General features: G+C 41.2%; 1 protein-coding gene across 6 annotated transcripts in view; it reads right to left on the reverse strand.

Annotated features, from left to right (window-relative positions):
* Nucleotides 1-15,636, reverse strand: part of ATP6V0A1 (ATPase H+ transporting V0 subunit a1) — a 512,121-nt gene that overhangs the window by 9,331 nt on the left and 487,154 nt on the right. For all 6 annotated transcript variants that reach the window (XM_070727641.1, XM_070727642.1, XM_070727640.1 and 3 more), the window contains 3 exons: nucleotides 15,008-15,115; nucleotides 5,821-5,938; nucleotides 5,174-5,345 (listed from right to left, as the gene is read on the reverse strand). In XM_070727641.1, coding sequence (XP_070583742.1) covers nucleotides 5,174-5,345; nucleotides 5,821-5,938; nucleotides 15,008-15,115 — 398 coding nt within the window. The remainder of the gene's footprint in view (nucleotides 1-5,173; nucleotides 5,346-5,820; nucleotides 5,939-15,007; nucleotides 15,116-15,636) is intronic.

Genomic DNA, 15,636 nt, shown 5'->3' on the forward strand with positions numbered 1-15,636 from the left:
ACCGGTCTTTCATAGCCGTCAACTCACTGCCAAAAGGATTTTTCCTGTGGTACAAAAAGTAGAAACTAATCCACCAGCAGTATATAATGGTAAAATATCCACTTTCTTCTCATGCAACCTTAAGGAAATCCAGGATTTATTTGAAAAGTTGTTTGTGACTCAGCCAGGGCAATCATCTCCCTGGAATGTACAGCTGCCTAAAAATTATAAGATAAACCCATCCCAGTCAGGAATGGCAAAACAGGGAGAAACGGAAAGTATTTTTCCAGTGGTTTGAAGAATTCATTCCATTCTCCCTTGCAGCAAACACACTCACAACTTATGAATACTAGGGGAAAATAAGGTGACTCATTTCATCAACTAGTCCTTCACAGGCAGAAGGCTGCCAAGTACAAAATTTGGCACCTCTAGATAAACGGATCCCAGAAAGCAGGATGTATCAATGTTCTGACTTAATAGGAAGGTTTTCATATATATGGTAAAATACAATCCTAGCTTAATAAGCCATAGTGAGAAAGACACAACAGCCTATGCTTAATTTATACATTCAAAGGAAGGTAAACACAACGCTTACCAACTGCTGTATGTTCTAATAAGAATTTATTCATTCTATAGTATATTAAGCCAGGAATCCTGGTTATTACTGTAGGCCGACTTAATGCATAAAGTGAAAGCTCATTAAATCAAAAGGATCCTTTTCCCCCCATTTCTTCATCTGTCCCCATCCTATAAATAAATATACAGTGGGGGGGGGAGTATTTAGTCAGACACCAATTGTGCAAGTTCTCCCACTTAAAAAAGATGAGAGAGGCCTGTAATTGATATCATAGGTAGACCTCAACTATGAGAGACAACATGAGAAAACACATCCAGAAAATCACATTGTCTGATTTGTAACTAATTTATTTGAAAATTATGGAGGAAAATAAGTGTTTGGTCAATAACAAAAATTCATCTCAATACTTTGTTATATATACTTTGTTGGCAATGACAAAGGTCAAACGTTTTTTGTAAGTCCTCACAAGGCTGGCACATACTGTTGCTGGTATGTTGGCCCATTCCTCCATGCAGATCTCCTGAAGAGCAGTAATATTTTGGGACTGTCACTGCAACACGGATTTTCAACTCCCTCCAAAGATTTTCTACAGGGTTGAGATCTGGAGACTGGCTAGGCCACTCCAGGATCTTGAAATGCTTCTTACGAAGCCATTCCTTCGTTGCCCTGGCGGTGTGCTTGGGATCATTGTCATGCTGAAAGACCCAGCCACATTTCATCTTCAGTGCCCCTGATGATGGAAGGAGGTTTGCACTTAAAATCTTATGATACATGGTCCCATTTATTCTTTCATGTACAAGGATCAGTTGTCCTGGTCCCTTTGCAGAGAAACAAATGATGTTGCAAGCCCCATGCTTCACAGTAGGTATGGTGTTCTTTGGATGCAACTCAGCATTCTTTCTCCTCCAAACATGATGAGTTGTGTTTCTACCAAACAGTTCTACTTTGCTTTCATCTGACCATCTGATATTCTCCTGGATCATCCAAATGCTCTCTAGCAAACTTCAGACAGTCCTGGATATGTACTGGCTTAAGCAGGGGGACACATGTGGCACTGCATGATCTGAGTCCCTGGCGGCGTAGCCTTTGCTACTTTGGTCCCAGCTCTCTGCAGATCATTCACTAGGTTCCCGCGTGTGGTTCTGGGATTTTTGCTCACCATTCTTGTGATCATTTTGATCACACGGAGTGAGATCTTGCATGGAACCCCAGATTGAGGGAGATCAGTGGTTTTGTATGTTTTCCATTTTCTAATTATTGCTCCCACAGTTCATTTATTCACACCAACCTGCTTGCCTATTACAGATTCAGTCTTCCCAGCCTGGTGCAGGACTACAATTTTGTTTCTGGTATCCTTCAACAGCTCTTTGGTCTTTACCATAGTGAAGTTGGGAATGTGACTGTTTGAGGTTGTGGACAGGTGTCTTTTATACTGATAACAAGTTCAAACAAGTGCCATTATTACAGGTAATGAGTGGAGGACAGGGGAGCTTCTTAAAGAAGTTACAGGTCTATGAGACCCAGAAAACCTGCTTATTTGTAGGTGACCAAATACTTATTTTCCACCATAATTTGCAAATAAATTTGTTCCAAATCAGACAATGTGATTTTCTGGATGTGTTTTCTCATGTTGTCTCTCATAGTTGATGCCTATCTAAGACGCCAATTACAGGCCTCTCTCATCTTTTTAAATGGGAGAACTTGCACAATTCGTATCCAACTAAATACCCCCCCCCCACTGTACTGAACGTGTAAGTCTCCCAGCCAAACACTATGGTTATTCACCTTAATTCTAGAGTTCCAAATTCTTTTTCTTCTTCAATATGCCTATTACCACATGCCTACTCTTTAATAGTGTAATACCACTATTTTAAAACTTCCCAAACAAGCTTTTATTTCAATGGAATTCAATTTTGTTACAGTTTGGAAATGCATCTCTAATTTGTTGGCAGGAAGAGTATTAACTCTGGTCTTGGTGACTGATCCAGATTGGATCTTGCAGGAAGAGTATCAATCGTTTTGTTCCTGACAGATACAAATGATCTATGTGCAATTTTGTGCACAATCTGAATGTTTCACTACCAGCTTACTAACAGCCATTCTGATTATCTGATGATGCGAACGAAATCTCATTTCTTCTTCTCTTGTCCACTATTTATTCTGTTTTTACTGACAGAAACATCTTCTGAAAAACATTTAGTTTTTCTCCCAAGCAACATTTTCAGTTTAAGGTCTCAGATAACCAGCAGAGATTTCTGCAAGCTTGGGTATTGATGGTGAACTCTGCCCTAACCAAAAATGATTCAAAGCCTCCTATCTTCAAAAACAGCTGGTCATGTTGGAAACTTTTGTGTTTGGAACTTGGCACAAAGAAAAAAGGGCAGGGCAAGGAAAGTGATCTCTGGGCCCTCCTGCAAGATTGAGATAGTGGTTGATGTCATGATTGCAAATAGTGTAGCTTCTATTGTTCTGTAAAGCTGGACTTCCCTGACAAGAAAGGAAACCTTCCTTCTCCAACAAATAAGCAGCTTGGTATCAAACGGGCAAGGGAAACAAGTGCTACAAGCTATGACTCAGATCACAGCTAAAATACCACTGAAGAGTCAAAGACTTGCTACATAAAGCCAAGATAAATTCTGGAGAATCCTTGCCTGTTACAGCTCGAAGAAATAGTTTTTAGCACTCAAAAATATTTACATGCAAACTTATAATCCATTTGATTAATCACCGTCATGCTTATTCCATAAATGTTGGCAAAATAATCTAGCAAATATAATTTCAGAATGAAGAATATCCCTTTAAAACTGAGAGAAGACTTATGTAAGGAGCTAGTGGAAGGATGGAATTACAGTGTTCCCTCGATTTTCGCGGGTTCAAACTTCACGAAACGGCTATACCACGGTTTTTCAAAAAATATTAATTAAAAAATACTCCACGTTTTTTTTTCTATGCCACGGTTTTTCACACCCGATGACGTCATACATCATCACCAAGAATCACTTTTCTCGTTCTTTCCTGTCATTCTCTGCTTCAATCATTTTCTCATTTCTCCTTTTTTCTCCCCTTTTTTCTATCATTTCTCTCTCTCTCTCTACCTTCCACTCTCCTCCTCTTGCTCTCTCTCTCTCTCTCTTTCTCTTTCTCACTCTCTCTCCCTCTCTGTGAAAACACCTGCTCCGGCTCTTCTGCAGCCCCCTCGCTAATAGCTGGGACGAAAGCGCTCTCAGCTAAGGGACTGTGAGAGGGGCGGGACAGGCATTCTCAAAGCGCTCAGAGCGGCTAGCGGCCGAATGAGGAGGATGAGAAGCCGTAGCCACTGCAGGAGGACCCGTGTCCCAAGAAAGCCGGTGAGAGGGGCGGATCAGGCGGGAGGGGGGTATTGGCAAGGGGGCGGAGGCGCTGGGGGGGCGGGGGCGGCCAACATTCACAACAATCTTTGCCGGCCTCCACACTTTCATCGCTCCCCACCCCCAACTTCAAGTCCGGCTCCTTGCGCAGCCTTGGAAAAGGGGGTAGTTTTTGGCTGTCCATAGCCAAAAATAGTGTTTTTACTTCCGCATCTCTACTTCGCGGAAATTCGACTTTCGCGGGCAATCTGGGAACGCAACCCCCACGAAAATCGAGGGATCACTGTACGTCTCATGCATTGGCCCTCTGAACCTCTGCCAAAAAGAATGTATAGCTTTAGATACATCTATGCTTCTACCTAATAAATACTTCCATGTAGGTAGGTTTCTGCTTTGCTCACCTTGGAGAAAGACTCCACTGTGATACAATGCACACAAGGGAAGAGGGAGAATCATAATGTAGCTTTCTTCCCATTTTTCTCTCAACACTAAAAGGCTCCTGCACATAAAGAGAAACTGTTTTCTCTTCAAGCTGAACAATAAGGAAGCTAAGGCAGGGAGGAGGGAAAGGCAATTCAATTTGGCAGTTTCCTTATCAGAATAGCTAGCATCCTGCAATGGGTTATAGATAAAAATAAGGTGACAAAGAGTTTCTTCAGACTTTCACCTTGACAAAATTATTGAAGTTGCAATTCCACATCAAGCAATATGTTACTAAGCAACCATTTGCATATCATTCTTAGTACAAGTTACAAAGCATATTAGCTGGATTCCCAATTTGCCAAAATGACCACACTATGTGAATTCAACCAACTGAATTTCAGGAAGTAGGCTCTTTCTCCTTCGTGATCTGAATTAGCCAGTCCATTTCATTGGAAATGGACTGAACGTGATTGTGCTCATTGAAATTTTATACAATCTTTGAACTCAATGCATAGAATGACTAAACATGAACTAAAGACCAGCTGAGTAAAGAGGAAAAGACTCTTTACTCAAGACATATAGATATCAGTGTCCAAATACAGTAGGTATTAATACAAAAACAGTCTTGGCTTTACACTGAGCTAAAACCTTCTAATCCTGGTCAAACTATTATTTGCTCTGCTTGACAGCAACTCTTCAAAATTTTACACAGATTACTTTTGTTACCTACCGGTATATTTCATCAGGGATCAAAACTGAATCTTTACAAATCTAAGATTCAAACACTCTCACTGAGTTATGACTTTGATTTTTTTTGGTAGCAGAAAATCAACTACTTGACACTCACCAGTGCAAACGGAGGGCATGCAAGAAAGCTGAAAGACCTTCCATGACTAATAAGATGGCCACTGTTAGGGTAGCAAAGATAGCAAATAAAAAGAACAAGGCCAAGCCGCCAGCCAGATTAGAGATATTGAGGCCCAAGTGAATCACCATGGTCCAGAGGACTTCAGAAAGCTCTGTGAAGAGAAAAAAAAACATGTAAATCAATGAAAACTAAAGGACAAAGGGCACCAGCAGCTCCAACCTCATTCTGGCTGTCTTTTTTAAGTTATCTAAGGATCCTGCCTAGAAAGTGTGGAGATGCAAGTTGTTTAAATTAGTCATGCATCGGAAATACACCCCAGGAACAATTTCCTCTAAAGAACTCTCCACCCATTACACAGTGGAAAGTACAAATCCTGCTTCAAGGGACATTTTACACTTATGTAATACATAGTACTTTACATAATTTTGATAAGGAACTAAGGAAGAGTGGGTGCACATGATCTTTGCCGCGCTCTAACTTTATATTCAGCATAATAAGAGAAATGAATAGTGCAGGCCATAACCTCCCAGCTGTTTTAGATTTCAGCTTCCATTTTAGTCAACGTGGCCAAAAGCAAATGATGATTGGAATCATACTTTTAAATAAGTCAGGAAGAAACTACTCACGTGCATGAGCCAGACTGAGTGCCCATAGACGCAGGTATGAGGCTGTATTGGAGATGCATCCTAAGCAATATTCAATGGTATGAATAGATTGATTGATAAGGGTATCTCCAAAATTGAACTGCAGAAGAAAATGAAGTTAGTTCCAAATGATAAACAAAGCATGGGGCAATTAATACTACAGTGATCCCTCGATTTTCGCGGGTTCAAACTTCGCGAAACGCTATACCACGGTTTTTCAAAAAATATTAATTAAAAAATACTCTGCAGTTTTTTTCCTATACCACGGTTTTTCCCACCCGATGACGTCATACGTCATCACCAAGTCACTTCTCTCTCTCTTTCCTGTCACTCTCTGCTTCAATCATTTTCTCATTTCTCTTTTTTCTCCCTTTTTCTATCATTTTTCTCCCTCTCTCTACCTTCCACTCTCCCCCCTCTTGCTCTCTCTCTCTCTTTCTCCCTCTCCCTCTCTGTGAGAACGCCTGCCCCCACCTCTCCTGCAGCCCCCTCGCTGATAGCTGGGACGAAAGTGCTCTCAGCTAAGGGACTGTGAGAGGGGTGGGGCGGGCATTCTCAAAGCGCTCAGAGCAGCTACCGGCCGAATGAGGAGAATGAGAAGCCGTAGCCGCCAGCACTGCTGCAGGAGGACCCGTGTCCGAAGAAAGCCGGTGAGAGGGGTGGATCGGGCGGGCGGTAGCGGCGAGGGGGCTGGAGGCGCTGGGGGGGGCGGGGGCAGCCGACATTCAAAACAATCTTTGCCGGCCTCCGCACTTTCGTCGCTCCCCGCCCCCAACTTCAAGCCCTTGCGTGGCCTTGGAAAAAGGGTGCACATGCGCAGATTGTGTCTTACTTCCGCACCGCTACTTCACGGAAAATCGACTTTCGCGGGAGGTCTTGGAACGTAACCCCCGCGAAAATCGAGGGAACACTGTACTTACAAAGTCAGGCCATAAAAATAAAAGCAGAAACTAATACTATTGCATTGCAAGATTAATCAAAATTACAAGGTAGTACTTCTGTTTTTGCCCTTCCCAGGCTCCTAGATAGGGTCAGAAAGGAGAACACAAAACGGGGCTTCCCCACCTGCTCCAGAGGTTGAAAACAGACTGTTTCCCGAGTCCCAGCTCAAAAGGCTCAAAAATCAGCTGGCCAGCGTGCACATGTATGGGGGACCTGAGCATGTGTGCCCACCGATATGGCTCCATACGCCACTTGGGGCATGCGTATCATAGGTTCGCTATCATGGACTAGCTGTCTGTGACAGCTAAAGCTCAGAATAATTTACTTAATGTGGGCTTCTGGGGAAGAAATGGCAAAATGAAAATTATTTCCCCAGACTATTTACCCGACCACAAGACTTTAAGGGTTTACTTACATATAAAAGATAGGATATGAGAAGAAAGGATCATTTGGTGTATTTTAAGAGATGGTGATAAGTTACTAAATTATTTATACTTGGTTTGATAAAGAGAAAAATAGTTTTTTTCATATAGTTTTTTCTTAACTACATTCTTATTTTTCCTTTTTTATTTTTTCAATTTTTTCTTTTCAATCTTCAATTTTAAAAAAAATGTATAGATTTTAAATATAGTTTCTAATAAAATTATTATAAAATGATTGTTTACGTGTAACGCTAAACTGCAAAACATAGTTGCTTCTCCAGAGCAAGATGCAATATAGGTTAAAGCAAACCAATTTAAAGGTACGATTTAGGAGTAAAAAGCACAACATTAAATTGGGAAATAATTCTTGCTTTTACATCTCTGTGGCTCACATTTCCATGCCTCCTCAATGACTCTGTTGTACTAGGAGACAAAAATTATCAAACAGCATGGGATAAACACAAAACCTGCTCTTCATGAGACCTGGGTATTAACAAGCATTATTCATACTTTCAAGGTGCTGTGGACAGGAACTAATCCATTTAATCATTACATTTGCTAAATTTTCTACTTTCTTACCATTTGCTGTATAGCAAAAGAGCCACTCATAATTCTAGCTGTTTAACAATCATGAAGAATAAGTTTCAACAAGCAGTAAGAAAAGGATGAATAGTCACCAGAGAGATTAAACATTATAAAAGCAGTACCATTAAGCTATCCTACCTGTTTTGGCTGATTCATTTTAGAATTTCTGGTGCCTTTTCAAAACTGATGCTCAGCTAAAAGTACCATATACGAACTACAGATTCGCAGTTTCTAAGTTACATGAGAGCATACTTCAAAGTACAAAGATTAAATGAATTCAAGACTCTTATTTGCAACTATGAAAGTTTTTAAAAGTCTTAGCCAAAGCTAACCTCATGAGTATGCTAAATAAACACTGAAATTACTGGAGATTTCCATATTTTGCATTTAATAGCTTGAGATACTTTACCAAGTTGTTTTTGCATAATGCTATCTACATTTGTCTTATAATAAGCACCATAAATGTTTAGAATAAAATGTCAAACTTTTAACTTGTCAGGTAGAAAAGGCAAAAAGCTGTACACTAACTTCATGCCTCGTTGACTTAGCCTATCTGGCCACCACTCTACAGATTTTTTAATTTCAGCAGACATTTGACTATGTACTTTCCACATACTACTCACAGCAACAAGGTTTAGAAATGTGTCTCATTTGCCAAGTCACCATAAAAATCTGAGAAGCCGAATTCTGTGTACAAAGTTACATTCCATACCCTACAGAGCACATTTACACAATATAATGGAGATGTATAAAAATACTGAAAGGAAAGGAGCATAATGGTGAAGCTGGCTGGTCTATTTAATCTGCTGCTATAGGTACATATTCCCTACAGATCCTCAGAGGTTTTGCATTGTATATTTTATATATTCAAAGCCTGGTATAAACTCTGCAGACTTATAAAAACTCTCTATGGTTATAGGTAGTCCTCACATACCAATAAAATTGGGACCAAGAAATCTATTGTAAAGCTATATGATTGCATGGTGCAACATCATGTAACTGCACCAATTTATGATGGCAGTTCTGGTTGCCCAAGTTGCCATCATTAAGCAAATTTGGTTCAACTGCAGCATCCATCCCTGGCTATATGATCACCATTTGCAACCTATTGCTAGCTTCCCATTGACTTCACTTATTTATTTATTTATTGATTGATTGGATTTGTATGCCGCCCCTCTCCAGAGACTCGGGGCGGCTAACAGCGACAATAAAACAGTGTACAATAGTAATTTGGTATTGATGATAAAAACCAAACATACATACATACATACCATGCATAGAATTGTAAAGGCCTAGGGGGAAAGAGGATCTCAATTCCCCCATGCCTGGCGGCAGAGGTGGGTTTTAAGTTGTTTACGAAAGGCAAGGAGGGTGGGGGCAGTTCTAATCTCTGGGGGGAGTTGGTTCCAGAGGGCCGGGGCCGCCACAGAGAAGGCTCTTCCCCTGGGTCCCGCCAGGCGACATTGCTTAGTTGACGGGACCCGGAGAAGATCCACTCTGTGGGACCTAACTGGTCGCTGGGATTCGTGCAGCAGAAGGCGGTCCCTGAGGTAATCTGGTCCGGTGCCATGAAGGGCTTTATAGGTCATAACCAACACTTTGAATTGTGACCGGAAACTGATCGGCAACCAATGCAGATTGCGGAGTGTTGGTGTGACATGGGCATATTTGGGAAAGCCCATGATTGCTCTCGCAGCTGCATTCTGCACGATCTGAAGTTTCCGAACATTTTTCAAAGGTAGCCCCATGTAGAGAGCGTTACAGTAGTCAAGCCTCGAGGTGATGAGGGCATGAGTGACCGTGAGCAGTGACTCCCGGTCCAAGTAGGGTCGCAACTGGTGCACCAGGCGAACCTGGGCAAACGTCCCCCTCGCCACAGCTGAAAGATGTTTCTCTAATGTGAGCTGTGGATCGAGGAGGACGCCCAAGTTGCGAACCTTCTCTGAGGGGGCAAGTGATTATTGAAAGATGACAATGTTGCAAATGAATATCATGTGACAGTGGTGTACTGCAACACTCTAATTGTGACTTGTTGCCAAGCACCCAAATTGTGATTACATGACTAAGGAAAGTCTGTAATAGCTGGAGCCACAAAGACTTGTTAAATCCCCTTGTTACTTCAAATGATCACTGAATGAGTAGACATTAAGGGATGACCAGAGATATCCCTCAACATATGAGTGGTTGTTTAATTCTTGGAAACATGTTTGCATTTGCAAATGATTGTCAAGAACTCTGAGGTCAATCCCCTCTTCCGGCTAAATGAGGAAGCTGGCAGGGAAGGTTGTAAGCAGCAGAGGGGGGGCTGCAGAAATGAAACTCAGATCTTTGAGACACAAGTTCCCTTCTGTGAATAGAGTGGAGAGGAGCTTTTGAATTATGCTGCAGAAATGAAGCAGAGATTACAGTGAAGATTCCTGCTTCATTCATCCATCTCAGTGCAAGCATTCCCTTCCAAGCAGAAGGGGAACTGCCTGTCCACCTATAGCAGACAAGTGTTTTGCTTAACAACCTCTTAACAACCACAACTGAGTCAGGATTCCAATCGCTGAGTGAAGCGGTCACCTGGATATCTCACTCAATCATTGCTTCACTCTGTGACTGTGATTCAGGTCCTAATTGCAGTCATAAGTGAAGAATAACCAGAAATTCTGAATGTATTCAGCATCATAGCTGGAGGAGGAGGGGAACACAAGAGTAAGTCTGGAGAAAATATACAATATAAGAACTGGACTCTTTTTTTCATTTCCTGGGAAACTGCTTGGTGTTAGAATAGTGTTTCTCAAACTGTTTCTCCTTCTGCATTAAGCAATTACTTAGGAAGAACAGACTAACCACTGAATTAATACAAAGAGTCTGAACCAGATAATTAAAACAATGTTTGGCTTCAATTCTTATTAGATGCATGATGGCAACCCACCATTTTGTCATGATTTTGTATGTTAACATTCTGCTGCAAAAAGCAAAATGGGGGGAAAAAATCCATTTTAAGCTATGAGTACAGTGTTCCCTCGACTTTCGCGGGTTCAAACTTCGCGGATAGCCTATACCACGGTTTTTCAAAAAATATTAATTAAAAAATATTTCAGTTTTTTTCCTATATGTTTTTTTCCACACAATGACATCATATGTCATCGCCAAACTAATAATTTTTGCAAATAAATAACAAAAAAAATAATTATTGTTAATAAATAATTATGTTTATAAATATCAGGATCACTAAGTGTCTTATTCAATGGTGAGTACCAGTAATAATGGTGAGTAAATGGTTGTTAAGGGAATGGGAAATGGTAATTTAGGAGTTCAAAGTGTTAAGGGAAGGCTTGTGATACGGTCCATAGCCAAAAATGGTGTATTTACTTCCGCATCTCTACTTCGCGGAAATTCGACTTTCGCGGGCGGTCTCGGAATGCATCCCCAGCGGAAATTGAGCGAACACTGTATAACAAATCCATTGTGATGCAGCAGTCCAAAGGTTAATGGGTATGTTTGCTTTGTCCCTTTGTGAAGGGTCTGCCCCAGTCAGCAACATCACAGATAAACTGAGTTATACTTGGAGGAAAATCTGTGCTGCATGTGCTCTGTCTTACATTTCCACCAATGCATTTGGATTCATTATCAGACCCTGTTATCAAATGGCTGCTGTGGAAAGGTTCTTGCTCTTCTCTTGGCAGAGGCACGGAAGACAAAATGATCTATTTTTAACTACTGCAATCATGTGCTGCCAAGATCTAGCTCTTTCCAAAAACAAAAAGGGACATCAAGTCATTTAGAAATTGAACAAAGTAGAGGCTGATACACACTAGGGCAGGGCTATCAAATTCAATTTCATTGAGTGCTGCATCAGGATTGTGTTTGACCTTGGGGCAGTGGGGAGCATGGTCAGGGTAGGCGTGGCCAGTTCAACATCACCAATCAAGATTAGCGTTCTGCCAGTGAAAACAAGTTCCTGAGCTCCATTTTTGGTTGCAATGGCTTCCTGCAATTCTCTGTTGACGAAAATGGAGATTAGGAGGGACGCCCGTAGCCTGCATGAGCTCAATTTTCAGGTGTGACAGCCTCTTGCAACCATCTGCCAATGAAAATGGAGCTCCCTCTGCATAGACCCCTCCCGTCCTCCATTTCCGCCGGCAGAGGCACCGTGAGCGAGTTCTTAGTTATTTCCAGGGCAGCCCAGTGGGCTAGATCTAAGCACCCTGCAGGCTGGATCAGACTCCCGGGCCTTGAATTTGATACTAGAGACAAAATCTATTAGAAATCTCCTTGGTTATAAATTTCCCCCAAAAAAATCCAGTTGATTTATCCAACATGGTCTATCCTGAATTGATAATTAAGCAAATATTAACACACTGAGATAGATATTCATTCTTATTTCAAATACTCTCCTAATGACTCTGATGTATGATCAACTTAAAGTTTTAAATTTTAATTTTAAATTAACACCAAATAATTTTCTTTAATGTTACTCGCCCCTGTATTCTGAGATGCAATTTGAAGAATTTAGTTTGCTTTAGGCAACCTCAACCTGAACATTTAATATATGTAAGGCATTGTAGCTATCAAATATTCTGAAATAAAACCCTGAAGAATTAAATATAGCTTGGATGGAAATATTTTTTGGGAAATGTTAAAATGATACTTGCTCAAAAAAAGGATGGAAGGCCTATCTGAACTTTTTATGTTTTTTCATTCATTTCTTTATCCAATTTTTCTTAATTGTTCTTAAATTAATCATAATACATTGTTTGCTTTTTACTTAATTGAAAAGCTTTCTCTCTTTATGCATGCATAAATGATCTACATATGTTTGGCTAGAAGGGTCAAGCTCAATTTCTAAGCAGGCTAGAAGATAATAAAATTATTGTTTTCTATATTCCCAAAAAGTCAATAAAATTAAGGTATTTTCTGCATCTGCAGATGGAACAATCCACTGGAAGACAAGCCTAGCAATAGTAAGTACAAAATGAAACAACAATTTCTTCTTCTGCAGAGATAACCAAGAGGGTGGAAAAAAGGTTTCTGTAGGAGTCCCATTATTGGGAACACAAATTATGATAATTACATACCCCTCTCCTTTTTCAACTTATTATGTAGCAGGGTAAAATGTAGCTTTGTTAAACAGATTTTAAAAAGCAGATTGCTACAAACAATTCTGGCAATTGCTGCAGAACTTTGATGAGTGCCTACACCATGCAGCCAAAACTGATTAGCTGCAATGTAAGTGCAGACTTATTAACTGAAGAGCTTCTAAATGAATGAACTTGTGACATGTATTACCTTTACACAACAAATGAAGCAGAAGATTTGAAAAGCACCAGGACTGAGACAAACAAATGAAGAACAAGTCCCTATAATTAGTAATCTGTGCAATTCAAAACAGTAATTTATAAACTAAATTTCAGCAAAATTCAGAAAAGTCTTTCAAGTATATGTAGTGATTCATACACATACAGTCATACCTCGTCTTATGAACCTAATTGGTTCCAGGGGGAGGTTCGTAAGACGAAAGGTTCGTAAGACGAAACATTGTTTCCCATAGGAAACAATGTAAAGTCAATTAATCCGTGCAACCAAACCCCCCCCCCCCCCGCAAAAAACGGCGTTCGGCGACTGCTGGGAAGCCGCACGGCTATTTTAAAAGGTGACAGCCGGGCTGGGGGGCTTCCCAGCAACCTCCCGAACCCCACCCGGAAGTTCGGCAAAAGTTCGGGGTTCGGGAGGTTGCTGGGAAGCCCCCCAGGCCGGCGGTCACCTTTTAAAACAGCCGCGCGGCTTCCCAGCAGCTTCCCGAAGCCGAACGCCAAACCCGAACTTCCGCGTTCGGCATTCAGAGACAGCTGGGAAGCCACGCGGCTGTTTTAAAAGGTCACAGCCAGGCTGGGGGGCTTCCCAGCAACCTCACGAACCGAACTCGGGGTTCAGAAAAATTTTGCCTCTTCTTACGAACTTTTTTCAAGTTACGAACCGGCGTTCGGGAGGCTGCTGGAAAGCCCCGCTGCCCGGCTGTCACCTTTTAAAACAGCCGTGCGGCTTCCCAGCTGTCTCCCGAACGCCAAACCCGAACTTCCGCGTTCGGCATTCGGAGACAGCTGGGAAGCCACGCGGCTGTTTTAAAAGGTCACAGCCAGGCTGGGGGGCTTCCCAGCAACCTCACGAACCGAACTCGGGGTTCAGAAAAATTTTGCCTCTTCTTACGAACTTTTTTCAAGTTACGAACCGGCGTTCGGGAGGCTGCTGGGAAGCCCCGCTGCCCGGCTGTCACCTTTTAAAACAGCCGTGCGGCTTCCCAGCTGTCTCCCGAACGCCAGTTCGTAACTCGAAAAAAGTTCGTAAGAAGAGGCAAAATTTTTCTGAACCCCGGGTTCGTATCACGAGTTGTTCGTAAGACGAGGGGTTCGTATCTTGAGGTACCACTGTATTTGTTTTTAAGTAGGATACAAAAATGTTTAATAATTATCTACAATTATAAATATTTTATGCATTTGATTAAAACAATATCTGCCGAATCACTAATGTGAGTTCATTTAATTCTATAAAATAATTTAAATTCATAGAATATTTAGAGTAACAGAAATTAAAAGCTCACCACTTCCTCCACGGCAGGCTTGAAAACACAAAAGGAAGTTTTCATGCATAATTTAAGAACACAAAAGCATCTCTTCATCTGAGCAACACAACACTAATGGTCCATTGTCCGGGAATGTTAAAACTCTTATACCCACAGGGTATAAGAAGTCAGGCTATAAACAATGAGGCTATCTAGCACGTATCCATGGCATCATTACACAACCTGATCCAAATATTAGGTCGTTTATTTGAACCTCCAATGTATACTATATAAAGATAATACAAGTTTAATAAGTAGTTAGCCAGACTTGTAGTATTTTAGCATTGTTCTTTGAAAAAGAGTAAGACTACCAACCAAAACATATGGTTAATTTAAACAGTATTTAAAATATCAACTTTTTAAGGTGCAAAAACCACATTCAAATAATGGAATATATATATATTTAAAGGGATAATGCAAAGCAACCCATGTATGTACATAACCCACTTTAATTGGTTGCTACTGGAACTTGTCTAGGACAGAATTTGTTAGTGTTTGTCTTTGAACAAAGCCAAAGGCATGAGCAAAGGAACAGAGGTTGCGTTCGGCCTATTAATCTTGCTAAACAAGTCTTCCCAGGTTAAATTTTACAGTACTAAAAGGGAAGACTTACCTCTTCACCGTCCTCAGAATGGGTGGAGAGTTGATCATGTTGGATTATCTCGGCATCTTCCTCAGTTGGGCCATTGCCTACACGAATTCCACCAAAATTGAGTGTTCCCTAAAGCATGCAACACAGAAGAAAAGATATGCATACACACAGACATATATATATGAATAAATATAAATATAGGTGTGTGTGTGTGTGTTTGTGTGTAACATATTTTTGCTGATAATGAAAAGGGAGACTAGTATAGATCTATTTCAAGTTATTTGGCTCTTATCAACCAGCCATACCCTTATTGGGATTTAAACCTGGGGAGTCTGCCTATAAGGCAGTAGCTTTAACCTCTAGACCACAGGTTCTCCTGCTCTCAGCTTGTACCAGGGAAGAATTACCATATTTGGGGGAGTATAAGATGCACCCTCCCCACCCCAAAAAAGAGGGTGAAAATTTGGGTGCACCTTATACTTCAAATGCAGCCCCACCCACACACTCTTCGTGTTGCCTTTTTAGGTGGTTCCAGGCAGCAGAGATCCTCCCTTCCACATGGAGCCCAGGGAACTGCAACGAGAGTGTCCCTAACTTGGAGGAAAAGGGGCAAAAGTTCAGGGAAAAGGAGATGCCACACTGGGATCATC

Source organism: Erythrolamprus reginae, chromosome Z (assembly GCF_031021105.1).
Source record: "Erythrolamprus reginae isolate rEryReg1 chromosome Z, rEryReg1.hap1, whole genome shotgun sequence".
NCBI lineage: Eukaryota > Metazoa > Chordata > Lepidosauria > Squamata > Dipsadidae > Erythrolamprus > Erythrolamprus reginae.